General features: G+C 43.3%; 1 protein-coding gene across 2 annotated transcripts in view; it reads right to left on the bottom strand.

Moving 5' to 3' along the window:
* Window positions 1-498: 498 nt before the first annotated feature.
* The window catches only part of LOC124116915 (neprilysin-like), a 76898-nt gene continuing 62717 nt past the window's right edge, over window positions 499-14679 (bottom strand). The window contains exons 8-22 of one of the 2 annotated variants that reach the window (XM_046478549.2): window positions 13681-13767; window positions 12542-12681; window positions 11879-11972; window positions 11010-11138; window positions 10675-10773; window positions 9149-9226; window positions 8603-8706; window positions 8180-8238; window positions 7139-7190; window positions 6121-6188; window positions 5236-5366; window positions 3437-3502; window positions 2555-2653; window positions 1818-1894; window positions 499-1664 (exon numbers count right to left, since the gene is read on the bottom strand). In XM_046478549.2, coding sequence (XP_046334505.2) covers window positions 1565-1664; window positions 1818-1894; window positions 2555-2653; window positions 3437-3502; window positions 5236-5366; window positions 6121-6188; window positions 7139-7190; window positions 8180-8238; window positions 8603-8706; window positions 9149-9226; window positions 10675-10773; window positions 11010-11138; window positions 11879-11972; window positions 12542-12681; window positions 13681-13767 — 1383 coding nt within the window. In that variant the 3' untranslated portion in view covers window positions 499-1564. The remainder of the gene's footprint in view (window positions 1665-1817; window positions 1895-2554; window positions 2654-3436; window positions 3503-5235; window positions 5367-6120; window positions 6189-7138; window positions 7191-8179; window positions 8239-8602; window positions 8707-9148; window positions 9227-10674; window positions 10774-11009; window positions 11139-11878; window positions 11973-12541; window positions 12682-13680; window positions 13768-14679) is intronic. The other variant, XM_046478548.2, reaches the window with a different exon arrangement.

Below are 14679 nucleotides of genomic sequence, written 5' to 3'. Positions count from 1 at the left end.
CGTCTCGCACACATATGCCATAGCCTTGCGGCTATCCCATCTACACGTTGACTGGTTCCCGTTCGTTCCTGCGACAGACTGGGAGTAAGAGCAGCGACACTAAGCGCAATCACATTAAAATCAGATCTTAGTTCTCGCTACCGCTAAACAAAGATCTGAGGACATCCCACCACGGGTCACGTCAGAACGACCTTGCGCGAACTTTGACCGACCAATGAAATGACCAATCAGAAGGCAGCTTTCTCGTGCTTTACGGCACTAATTTCAAATTGGCGACTACGCTTCGAAACATATTTTGACAAATACTCGATTACAAATTTGAAACCTGAACAAAAGAACATTCTGGAATGGCTAATAGATGGTCTAGATTGTATGGATTCAGTCGTTAAACTATTGTTCGGAATACCCCGTGTTAAAGTTTTCGAGGTTGGGTCATTAGAAATCACATTCAGACTGTCACTTTCATAATCTGGTAAGCGACGCTCTGATTGGTCGGATAAAAGGTCGTATTGACGTGACCCCTAATGGTATGTCCTCAGATCTTTGTTTAGCGGTAGCGAGAACTGAGGTCTGATTTTAATGAGATTGCACCAAGCGGAGGATCCGGGAACCAGTCTACTCTACACGTTGTTCATGTTGTAGGATTCGCGCATGCGTGGTGTAGGGCTCATTTGACTGCCTTGAGTTATGCACGGCCTCGTTTCATTTCCTGACTTAAAATAGACGCGCGTCAGGAACGAAGTGTATACAAGACCTGTGAAGTATTGACGATGATACTACATTATAAATACCGACTTGATCAACTGAAAACTATCTTTCATTAAGACAAAGTGTAAAAGATTCAATGATAATTACATATTTGTACAGGACTAAAACAATATAATATACATAGTATACATTAATACATAGAACATTTCATTTCCTTAATGTTCATTTTCACTTTTCGTTAGGTATGGTTTCATCGGCCTACTGATCCAGCTTATAAAATCATTTACTGTAGCCTTTTAGTGTATCGAATATCACCTGATTTCCAGTACCCTAAACATACGTGATCGTCTTAAAGCAATTGATTTCAGATATGTTTTTAAGTACCATGCATTAGAACATTATTTATGAAGGTACGTAATTTTCCATTTTCCATACGAGGTAACAATTACACTTGTCTCCACCAACTGCACGAGGTAACCATTGACACCTGTCACCACCTGCACGAGGTAACAAATGACACCTGTCACCAACACCCACGAGGTAACCAATGACACCTGTCACCAACACCCACGAGGTAACAACGACACCTGTCACCACCTGCACGAGGTAGCCAATGACACCTGTCACCAACACCCACAAGTTAACAATGACACCTGTCACCACCTGCACGAGGTAACCAATGACACCAGTCACCAACAACCACGAGGTAACCAATGACACCTGTCACCACCTGCACGAGGTAACCAATGACACCTGTCACCAACACCCACGAGGTAACCAATGACACCTGTCACCACCTCCACTAGGTAACCGTGTTGTCCCTGCACGTGGTGGAAGTAGTCCTTAGCCAGCCACTCTACCAGACATAGCACTTCTTCTCGGGGTTCATATACGACGTACGGGGACAGTTGAATGCATCGCTGAAGTACTGTGAGTTCTGCATAGTGCCTATAACTCTACAATAAGAAAGAATAAGAAGTTAATCTTCATAAGTGAATACACGTTCAAACATACCACACGCACGCACGCACGCACGCATGCATGCATGCAAACGTACACACACAAGTTACACATATGGATAGGTAATTAATAGACATGATAGATCTTACCTGAATCTACCTGGACTGTGAACGCCCGTAAGGATCCGACTGATTGCGTTCTCTCGCCTCATGTTGGAACACCAGATCTGCAGAAAGAACACAGCACCTTGTAAGCAAATTATACCTCATGCACGACAACACCAAGGTGAATGTAATCGGGGCCAGGTAATCGAATGATTGGTGTGTTTGGGGAGAGTGAGGAAATCAGTGAGTGTAGAAGGGAGAGGATCCCGAGTCTTCTGGAAGGCGCTAACAATTAAACCGATCCAGCAGCCCCGGAACCGATTTATGTGTCCTGCAAAATGAGAAGTTTATTCGCTTACAAAAAATAATAATAAGGTATTTATATTGCGTAATTTCCACAGCACTCGGGGGCATGCTCAAAGCGCTATTATTACCCTGGTTACAAGATCAGTGTGCACTCAAGAATCATTCTCAGGTCCCTGGAGAGTATTCAACCCAAGCTGCCTGTGAGGCGCTAGAAGGTATTGCCATCTCATCCTACCGGGTACCCACTCACTGCTGGGTGAACAGAGGCACATTTCGAACAAAGTCACTTTCCCAAGGAGAAGCCACATGTGTTACATGTGCTTAAGTGTGGGGTAGGACTGAAGCACCCAGGAGTCAAGCTGCCGAAACCCAGTCACCCATCCAAGGACTCTCTGCAACCGATGTTGCTTAACTTCACCTGATTTGTGACCTGTGCGCTCTGCACAGGACCACGTGCCACCACATGTGAGACTCACCTGTGCGAAGCTGATAAAGAACAGCTGATTGTTGTTGTACTTGAGACCCGGAAGTAATTGCTCCTCCTTGCCCTGCTCCTCTACCCACTTCCGGTACGCCTAAAGCAAAGGGCAACACTGTTTTGTAGCATAGAAATAACAGCAGGAACAGTGATTTGACAATTTGAGTAAAGGAGTGTGGAACATTAGATCTACTTATTCTGTACGCAGCTTGGAATCAATGTAATTGAGACATCAGACCATCTGTTTATTATGATCTATACTGAACAAAAAAAGCTTGGATTCATGACTATGTTTGGGGATATCTCTTTGTCGTGAAAACCGAGCACAATATTTCATGAAAATATCCCACAAGTAGTCATGATCACTAACTTCGTTTGTTCAGTGTGTGTGTCAATAGTTGCAGTTTGCTGGCTCAACCGGTCAAGGAAAACAGTGAAGAGGTAAAATAACACGAATTCCTTGAATGCCATCTTCACAGCTGTATAATGTATGCATATATACACAACACCAAAAGAAACGCGAACATTAGAAATTATGGGTAGTTCACAAGTTAAGAAGAGATGTGTCCAATGTGTATCCATTAATGACAAAACTAAAATCAGTCAAGCGTTACCACAGTGTGTCTTTATTCTTTTCAGGATATGCTGCAAGTGATTTCCAAACTTTACACCTAATCCGGCAAGTTGCAAATGGTGCATCTCGAGCAAGGTATCCAAGACGTCACATGTGATGCGTTCATGAACTTCGGTTCACACAACATACCAGTAGGTTGGTTCGTGCATTGAATTCATCTAATATCCCTTGATTGTATGATATTCGCGTTAGTCTCGTCGGTGAGTGTGTACATAGATGCACATAAGGCACTGTCATAATACTCACCCTATAACTTTGCTTAACTCCGCCATTATCGGCAATGTTTTCACCCTGAGTATTAATTCCGTTAATCTGAAACGTTCAAGGGAAGTTAATTATATTTACACGTTTGTATGATCTGTGAGCAAAAGCAATCACAAACTAGAATACGAGTACACCTGGCAAGGAGAGAGACCTGCCGGAGAAGTCATTTCAGGGACATGGTCATTGCAAGGAAATGCCAATTCAGACACCTGGAAATCTATCTCAAGGCTACGTCTTCGGTAAGCCAATGCTACACTGTACCCAAGTACAGGTGAAGATAACTTTGTTTCCCGATCTCCAAGACTGAGTTCCCATACTTCCTCAGGTTTACGACAGGCGTAGCTCTACGATGGCTGTGTTTTAAGGAGTCCAGGGACCCGTTCTACAAAGCGATCTCAGAGCTGCGACTTTCGTAGCTCCAATTCTTTCATAGACTTACGATCGTTTCAGAGCTAAGATCGCTTTGTGGAACTGGTCCCTCCCTGGTCCTGGATTAACAAAACATTCTTTTCGCAAAGACGATCTCAACTCCCATACATATATTTTAAACAGTCGTAGCGCTTATATTGTTGTGAAACAGAGTCCTGAACTCGGATGCACAGGGCGTTCTCGGCGCTACAACTGTGGTAGTGAGTAAGTTGCGTTTAACGTTGCTTTGAAAATATAGCTGTTATATATAGCGACATGGTCGGTAGGAGGAAAGCTTGAAGTGATGTAGGTCTTAAGCCCCATTCACATGGACAAAAGTAAACATCATTTCATAAATAAATTGTGGACTTTTATCATTTGAGGCCATGTCGCTGTCGAAGATAGTCAACCTGAGGCGAAAGAGAGACTTTCCATTCTTTCTTAGTATGGGATTAGTCTTAGGATTATGCCAGGAAAGAGAACTGTGGAAGAGAGAACGTTCTCAACACTGGTGGAACAATGTCGTCAAACGATCATTTGATGATAAACTGTGGATCGATAACTTTCGCATGACACGCGAAACATTTTTTGTTCTTTGCAAGGAACTACAGCCGTATTTTCCTGCACAGGAAATGTATGTGAGGGAACGATTGGAGCTGGATCACACGGTGGCCATAACAATTTACTGGCTTGCCTCCTCTGCGGAGTTAAGTTTCATTCGGAATTCTTTACTGATTATCAGTATCTTGGATTTAATATGCTTACGTAAGCAAATAGAGAATCTGTTCACATGACCAGAAATACTCCAGGAACATTTATACTTAAGAGTAAATATACTTTTACTAGACCTCATCAGGTGTAGCAAATATGCCACCATAAGTAAATTTACTTATGTAAGTATATATACTCACGTAAGTAAAAGTGTCAATGTGAATGGGGCTTAGACGTTTACTAAGTTGGACCAACAATCATAATCAGGAACCCGTGGTGTAACTATGATAAGCTCACTTTATGTTAAAGAGTTACGGTCATCTCAGCGCTACGTTCACTTTGTACCACTGTTCAATATCATCTTTATGAAGATCCGGGGTAGAATAGGTCTTTAGCAACCCATGCTTGCCGTAAAAGGCGACTATGCTTGCCGTAAGAGGCGACTAACGGGATCGGGAGGTCAGACTCGCTGACAAGGTTGATGCATGTCATCGATCCCAATTGCGTGGATCGATGCTCATGTTGTCAACACTGGATTGTCTAGTCCAGACTCGATCTTTTTACAGACCGCCATCATATAGCTGGAATATTGCTGAGTGCGGCGTTAAACAAACAAACAAAACGAAACATTTTGTGCGTTATTTTACAATCACGTCAGTTACCTTCATGTCCGCCTCGGGCACAGTATACTGGGAGTATTGGTCGATGATGCAGTCGGCCTTGACCTTGAACTTGTCGATGGCGTCGTCGCTCCACCATTGGACAAGGTTACCATTCTTGTCGTACTGTCGCCCTGTTGGTGGAAACGTAGGTCAGCAAACATTTTCAAAAGCTACCCCGTCTGTTTAACTACTGTCTGAATGATACCTGTTTCACTAAATTAACGGCAAAAGAAAGAATACACCTGGATTTTACCCAGAAATTACAAACGTTATCAAAACGTTACTGGGCTGAAAACAGTAGCATCAACACTGCAAACGTAAGATCCAAATCACAACTATGATACCCGTATCAAATGTCATACAATAACCATGTCTTGTTTGTTTCATTTTTAGCCACCATAAAAAACATGGGGGTATACTTTCTTTTGGCCGACAGTGCGTGAATTATATGACATACACGGCGCGTTAGATTAATCTAACACTGAAAATCGGAAGTGAACATTTGTTTTGTAAAATCTGTTCGAGAAAGGAGCCCGGGCAATGTCTTCATCTTCACGAATCTAGACTTACCAAAGCATAGTAGACGTTTGTCTGATATATTCAGGATAAAACTTCATTTGAGTAGAATATTGAAGTGTAATATATTTTTTTGGAGTAAAGAAAATCAAATCAAATCATACTAGGCTATTACTACAGAAAGGGCGTCACAGAACGTTTTCATCAGGAACCATGGTTTACACTGTAGGGGAACCGGCCATCAGAATCAGATACAATCCAAAGAAATATTCGCTTTTATCCAGAATATATTTAAAAGTGAACATGGCGTGTTGTGTTTAAAACGATAATGGTATCACCTCTATCGTCATAAAACGATAATGGTCTCACCTCTATCGTCGAAGCCGTGGGTTATCTCATGGCCAATCACCACACCGATACTGCCATAGTTCAGGGACCTTAATGAATGGGAAATTACGCAAACATAAAACCAACAGCAGGAAGAAAAAAACAGCCTTATCATATTTAAAATCATGTCCAATACAATCTACAAGACTATCGAGTACTACTGATTGATTTGATTTCCATGATGTAATTATCATTTACAATGAACTTTCGACAACTGGGATTCGAACCCGCAATTAGTGGAACCTGGATCGGTTAGGGGACACAACTCTATACAGAGAATTACGTTGATCACTAGCCTACATATTACACATGGACACAGTATGCCTATATTCTCATTCACAAAATACCTTTCATACATAGTCATCCTCGATTACCTGATTATATCCAGAGACCTCATTAAAACTGGATAGTCTAGAAACCAACTTTTCGGACAATATTGTTTACACACAACGTATAGCCAATGACATATCTCCAAACCAGAGATTCGTTAATCTGGAAATTGGATAATCCGGACGATTGCACTGTAAATAGTTGTGTCCAGATTCACCAGGTTTCACTGTTTACAGCTCTATTTATCTGAGATGAAACGTTTGACTCTAGAGTGTTTCTTGGGCTTCGGTCCTGCCCCACACTGAAACACGTGACGTGACGTCTCCTGAGGCAAGAGATATTTTTCGAAATATGCCCCTTTCACCACATCTTCCCGAGGCAAGGGCGTTAACTGACTATACAAATTCAGTTTCAACTGAAACTGGACTTTTATAATCAGTTAACTCCCTTGCCTCCGGAAGATGGATTCCCCCCTCAGTGGGTACCTGGAAAGTAGGATGAGATTGTAATGTGAATGTTAACTGTCTAGTGCTTCATGAGACAGCTTGGGCTGTATACTCTCCTGGGAGCTGAGAATGGAGCCCACACTGTTCCACTGACCTGGGTTATAAAAAACTACCGTAAGTGGTAGTGTTAGTAGTATTTGTCGAAGACATAATGCGTCACTTACTTGTGGTAGGTCTTGCTGTAGAATGGTGGTTGTAAAATCCCTGCTGGAAACACTGAAACAGCCGCCACAGTATTGCAATCAATGAGTGAGTTGTGTGTAGCCCAGATTTTATTTGTTTGTTTGTTTGTTTGTTGTTTAACGCCGCACTCAGCAATATTCCAGCTATATGACGGCGGTCTGTAAATAATCGAGTCTCGACCGGACAATCCAATGATTGACATCATGAGCATCGATCCACGCAATTGGGATCGATGACATTTATCAACCAAGTCAGCGAGCCTGACCACCCGATCCCGTTAGTCGCCTTTTACGACAAGCATAGTCGCCTTTTACGGCAAGTATGGGTTGCTGAAGACCTATTCTATCCCGGGATCTTCACGGGTTCTCAGATTTTAACAGTATCGAAGTCATACCACTTCCAATCAGTTTCATAAGGAGGAGGGGGCACGGGTGGCCCAGTCGTCTAAGGCGCCGCGATTCGCTGTGCAGAGTTGCGTCCCTTGGGCACGCCAGAAACCTATGATTGTGGGTTCGAATCCCAGTTCGCCCCAATTATGTTTCTAGGTTTGTCAGCACCATACCCGTGCTCATGGGTTTCACCGAAGTGGTAAACGTCTGAGACCTGCATCACTTCGGGCTTTCCTCCCACATTAAGCTGACACGCCGCGATATAACTGGAATACTGTTAAAAGCGGCGTTAAACCCAACTCACTCACTCATGAGGAGAGCGCCCGCAGTGATGCAAGTGTTTGATGTTTACGTCTTTGATGGGGGTAAGTCCGACAAACTAAGATCATCTTGAGGAATCTCAAATTCCAACGATCATAGAATTCTGGACTCAGACTAAAAGGGAAAGTCTAACGAAATATTTATACGATAAAACTCGTCCTCAAAACTTGACACTGCTGACAGTGATGAGGTTTTCAGGTACCTTTACATAAATGACAATGATAAGAAATTCAGAGAAATACGATCTGAACTCTTCCTGGCCGAATCTCATACTTTTACTAGCGCTTCAAGACATTGAGGCGATTCACTTACTGATCTGGTTTGTGAGCGAGTTGTAGAATGCGTTGACCGTTGACGGCGCTGTGGACCACCTGCAACAACATCAACAACGACGTTAATCACCGACACATGTTGTATACGTCACAACTACATCGCAATACATATGGGTCCAAATACTTCCAGGACTTTACTGTTTAAACAAGCGACACTCCAACATGTCTGTGGGTGGCTGCACATACACATTGTGCTTTGCGATTCCGGTTGAAAGAAAAGGTCCCCAGCAACCCATACTTGCTGTAAGAGGCGACTAACGGGATCGGGTGGTCAGGCTCGCTGACTTGGTTGATGCATGTCAGCGTATCCCAATTGTGTGGATCGATGCTCACGTTGACGCTCCCTGGATTGTCTGGTCCAGACTCGATTACTTCACAAACAAACAAACACACAAACACATACACATTTCTGTCCACCCGTTGCCGGAGTGTCTTCAGATTATTGATCGTTGACCTCTGGATGTTCTGCAGAACGTTCTCAAAATACTTCATGGAATCGTAGGTATTCTGAAACACGGGGGGTTGAAATTCACTGGACTCGCATACTGGATCGATCATTTGATGGGTTTGAGTTGGGGGTAAGTGAGTTGATCATCTGTTTCCGATAATTCTCGAACAAATAGGTGTTACCTCCTCCAACCACACCAAAAATATATAAAAAACAACAAACTATTCACTGAACATGGGTGAAAAACAGTATTGTGTGTACAAAAATATTTCTTTGGCTCTTTTCAGAGAAAACGATTTGTATGTTTCGAAGCACTGACTAAGAACATCGTCTAACTCAAACAAAAATTACATTTTGTCTGTTGTATCACCAAAACACTCGCCTAACTTTCGGTTATCAGTACATACGTATGTTTCTGATGCAGGTGTGTCACCATCAAATTGAGTTGGAGGTTCCAAGTTTAGACAAATTCTGGGCTTGTGGTTACTCGCAAATACTTACATTTTCATAGAGTGTATTGAGAAGTGTGTTGTTCAATATATCATTTGGGTAGCCAATCTTCGGATTAATTGCATCAGCCTGAAATATAAGAAAACGTTGTGTCATCATAAACATTTCAGTACCAATTCTATGAAAACTGTTTCTATCGTCCTTTTTTTACCCCCCCCCCCCCCCCCCCCCCCCCCAACAAAAACAAAAAACCAACAAAAATAACAACAACAAAACAAAAACAAACAACAACAAAAACAAAACAAAAAAAACCTTTTGCAATTACATCATGGGTTACGAAACCACGAAGAGTAACAGCAAAGGGACGTAACTCTTCACGTCGAATGCCGGGACCTTATATCAGGGAGTAAAGCACTATATTATCAAGTGTATCATAATTATGTCCATTCTGTCATTATCAGTACCCTGGATCCACTCGCCCCAAAAGCTTCTTTTGAATCTCTAAATCTCTTAACAATAACAGAATTTGATTGGCGGCCAGCTATTTTCAGCTTGGTGTAATTCGCATCGGGCTCAATACGGAGCGAATGGGTCCAGGGTATTTATCATTATAGAATGGAAAGATATCTATGATACACTGGACAATCGAGGGTGGCCCATATCAGAGCCCGGGTCCTTACTCCTTCCGTTTTGAGATACCGGTAGTGACGAAAAGAGGCGGCACAGATTAGTGTCGTATTAATGTTATTTGAAACCATTAGCTGTAGCTGACGCCGTCCAAATTAGAAACTTGGCCCTTATTGGCAGTCCCAGTGAGCTTGTTACACATCTCTGAACATGGCCTTTTTTCACTTCTTCCTCAAATGTAATTATGTGTATCAGTTAAGTGAGTAAGTGAGTTGGTTTAACGGCGCGTCAACTTAATGTAGGAGCAAAGCCCGAGATGATGCAGGTGTCAGACGTTTACCACTTTGGTGAAACCCTGGAGCATGGTGCTGAAAAACCTTAAACCAAATCAGGACGACCCGGGATTCGAACCCACAATCATAGGTTTCTGACGTGCCCAAGGGACGCAACTCTGCACAGCGAATTGCGGCGCCTTATACGACTGGGCAAACCGTGCCCCCGTATCAGTCAAGTAGTTAACAACAAGTGAGAATGTCTGAGTTTTACAGAGGGTAGTTCTGCAATGTTTAGACCTTGCCGGGAAATGGACACCACAGTGTGGAGCCTTGTCCGCCTTTAAGAGAAAGCTGACTCGTAATAAAGACCAGCTGTTAAAGTGACAGCCATGAGCTGCTATTTCACAAGTGGAGAATTTGTGTTACAAAAACACAGGGCACTAAACAATGTTTACTCAATAAATTGCTTGTTTTGCAAGATACAATTTAATCAAGATGCTCCTGTCGCATTTCAGAAAGAGAATTCGATTGTGACGCAATTAGGTCACGTGTAACTTTAGGTTTTCCAGCCTTTTTGTACGACTCGGCCACTATCATTACTGGAGGAAATACGGTATTATCCTAAAAAATATGAGAGAAGTCGCTTCTCAAGCAAGCAATTTGTTCTACTCTGACCTTGTCTCTGGCGACGGCCTTGGTTGCTTCGTCCATCCAGTCGAGTTCGCCAAGTAATGCCTTGAAGGACGCTCGGAGGTTGGCAATCATCTCGTCCGCCTGAAGACGGTTATTCGGAATAATTGTATAAATACTGAGTCAGGAAGTTTTTATTCAATAATTTCTCGTTGGCGGAATACATCGGAATAACATTGTCTTTTCATCCTCCTACACTGCAGTTTAAACGGGTTTAGACACTGATTGTTATTATCAAGAAATCATGGTGGAGTTGACAGATATCCGAAGTTTAGATATTTTTATAAAGATTGTTTGCATGTGCAATGGCGATCACTCACGTTCGTTTTAGAGGCTTCATCGAACGTGGCGTCGACGAACATCCTGCCTACAGCCAGGCCAACGTTATTGACAACATAAGATGCACAGGTGCGGAACCTGGCTCTCGACGTCGACGTTCCGTAGATCACCTGTGAAAAAAGACACCGTTACGGTGGTGAGAGTCTTGTACAGTAGCCTCGCTTTCCCTTAAAACCATAAACACGTTTCCGGGTACTCGGATAACCAGGCTCCATACCCCACATTTCTGGTGTCTCCCCCCATTGGTGGTGAGGTGAAATTGGGTTTAACGTCGCGTCCAAGATTATTGCACTTATATAGCGACGTGCATGCACGTGTGTGTGGCTGCTTGTACTAATCCGGACTGATGCCGATTTATAGTGCTAGCTCACTGAGATACCATGCCGCAATTTAACATGAATACCCCACTCAGACACAGTATACGGACTCTGAGCTGACCAGTCCTTGTTTTAGCCCCTTAATGTCGAGCGCCAGACAGGGTAACAACAAGTACCATCTTTTAACGTCTTTTGGTATGACGCGGCTGGGGATCGAACCCCGGACCTTCCGCTCTCCGGGCGGACGCTCTACCACAAGACCACGGAGGCGGCACTCTCCCGCCATGGTTTTGCTGCAATATTGCTAAAAGCGTCATAAAACCATACTCACTCACTCACTTCAATTGAGAAAGACCATAATTATTATTATCATTTTGATAATATGATCCTAAAGATAACGCTGCAAACTGATTCCGCACCAGCAGAGCAACGACCAGTGCTGGGCCTAGGAAGCAAATAGTGGATGCTGTTCATGAAGGAAAAGTGATGAAATTTAGTGTTTCAAAGATTAAAGTGAGTGGCAAAATATTTACCTTTTCATATTCCTGGAAGAAATCTCTGTATTTCTCGTTCAGATTGTGAGCTCTGTTCATCATGATACGCCATACAACGTAGTTCGCTAGTGTTCTGCAAAAAAACATAACATGTTTATTGCATTAAATTAAATTTTAATCCTCATACGACGCTTACATACAAAGTGTCCAGAAAGGGATGTCCAGATGTATTCAGGTCACGTGTTACGTGAGTTCTTCCGCCCTTTAGCTATCGTTCAATGTCTTCCTTTAAAAGACCCGTGAAGATCCGGGGTAGAATAGGTCTTCAGCAACCCATACTTGCCGTAAAAGGCGACTATGCTTGTCGTAAGATGCGACTAAAGGGATCGGATGGTCAGGCTCGCTGATTTGGTTGATGCATGTCATCGGTCCCAATTAGGTGGATCGATGCTCATAACGTCAATCACTGGATTGTCTGGTCCAGACTCGATTATTTACAGGCAGTCGCCATATAGCAGGAATATTGCTGAGTGAGGCGTGAAACAACAAACCAACCAACCAACATTCGACTTGTATATCGTATCGCGACCTGGCTGTTAATACACATTGGTGAAGGTGCCCAAATAGATACTCTGTATAGTATTACACAGCTACAGTTCACTCACATGTGGAGCTACCTATAATCAATGCCTCACCCCTCACCTGTTGGACGTGGCCTCAAGCAGTACCATCAGTTTCTCAAAGTACACAGGAGACCTGTTGATGACTGGTTCTCCCTCCCCCACCTCCAGCGACACCTCCGTCATGTTCAGCAATTCTTGGAAATACCGCAACCAGTCAAACTGCAAATGAAATTCCATCTTCACCGTTTGATTCTACCCAGATTTAGAATCTTACACGCTTGATAAATATTCATTTTAAATGAAAGCGTAAATTGAAGTAGCTAGAAGACACTATTGTGACTAACTGACTGTCATCTAAGAAATTCACCCCGATTATTATTCGTGGTCCCTCATCAAAAGGCGCGCGTTCTTGGGTTTCATACTGCGAAACGCCCACGACCTTTCCTCAACCATTAAGCTGACACGCTGTGGAACTGAAGTCTGTCTCACAGTCTCCGAACCATATTATTTTCCCTTCCAGCCCTCACTGTAATTATTTAACACTAAATGAAGTACAAAGAATTCCCACATGCTCCTCTTCAATTTAAATGTTGTTACTCGTTGCTTTCAAGCGTTATTATTATTAACGTTAGTCCAGTATAACTGAAATACCGTTAAAAGCGTGCACATTCACTCACTACTACCTATACCAGTATTCCTTCTGAAACACCCTGGGAGTACATAACTTCAGTTGTCAATCGACCTGTGAAGATCCGGGGTAGAATAGATCTTCAGCAACCCATGCTTGCCGTACAAAGCGACTGTGCTTGTCGTAAGAGGCAACTAACGGGATCGGGTGGTCAGGCTCGCTGACTTGGTTGATGCATGTCATCGTATCCCAATTGCGTGGATCGATGCTCATAACGTCAATCACATGATTGTCTGGTCCACACTCGATTATTTACAGACAGCAGTCATATAGCTGGCATATTGCTGAGTGCGGCGTTAAACAACAAACCAACCAACCAGTTGTCAATCCCACTCTACACACGTCATGCCTGTCGGATACCCATTATTCATCTTGGTAGACTATTACAGTGTTTACAAACATCAACGCCGTTGTCAGCGAACCCTGATAGTTAAAACCTCGTTTATGTATACTCTGGTTTGGTTTTGTAAAAAGTTATTTAGACAGAACAGACTTTGGAATTTGAGAAACTTGTCATTGTGTGGGCGTACCTTGGGGTAGCTGACTGCTAGCTGGGATATGTTGAACACGTTGTACAGGTCCTCGCTGTCTCGCCGGTCCTCCGAAGGCACGGAGATCTGCAGGTTCGTGAGAACATTGTGAGCTAATGTTGACACGAAGTTTCATAAGCCTCGAAATCATGTCAGAAGAAATGGGGGTTACCTTGCGTTCAGGATTATTGCACTTACCAACGTGCCTGGAAGTGTATACGTTTGTGTGGTGTGTGTGTACGTGTGTCTGAATGTGCGTACGTGAGTGTGTGCGCGCGCGCGTGCGTGTGTGCGTGCTTGTACTTGTCCGGACTAATACCGGTTTTATAGTGCTAGTTCACTGAGATACCGGTTTTATAGTGCTCGCTCACTGAGATACCGGTTTTACCGTGCTCGCCAACACAGATACCGGTTTTATAGTGCAAGCCCACACTGATACCGGTTTTATAATGCTCGCTCACTGAGATACCGGTTTTATAGTGCTCGCTCACTGAGATACCGGTTTTATAGTGCTCGCTCACTGAGATACCGGTTTTATAGTGCTCGCTCACTGAGATACCGGTCTTATAATGCTCGCCCACTGAGATACCGGTTTTAAAGTGCTCGCCCACTGAAATACCATGCCGCAGTTTTTAACATGGGTCGCCCACTCAGGTACATTAAACCGACTCCGCGTGTGCGCGCGGGCGCGTCTGCTTTTAATAGTCCTAACTAAAACCATTTTTTTGGTACTCGCCCATTGAGATACCATGCCGCAGTTTTAACACGGATATATTAATTCCGAGCCGTTCAATCCATGTTTTCCCCGTTAATGCCGAGCGCCAGGCAGGTTAACAACAAGTACCATCTTTTGCCGTTTTCGGGATGGCGCAGCCTGGGGACAGAACCCGGGGGACTCTCAAGATAAATATTTTGGGCGTCACAGAGATAAAAACTCACAGGGGGAATTCACTGACTTACTATGACTTCTTCAGGTCGTCCAGACGTCGCACAATACAA

Source organism: Haliotis rufescens, unplaced genomic scaffold, assembly GCF_023055435.1.
Source record: "Haliotis rufescens isolate VD_foot unplaced genomic scaffold, xgHalRufe1.0.p SCAF_13, whole genome shotgun sequence".
Taxonomy (NCBI): domain Eukaryota; kingdom Metazoa; phylum Mollusca; class Gastropoda; order Lepetellida; family Haliotidae; genus Haliotis; species Haliotis rufescens.
The sequence above is the reverse complement of the archived record's forward strand: the minus strand, read 5'-3'. Positions and strand labels throughout refer to the sequence as shown.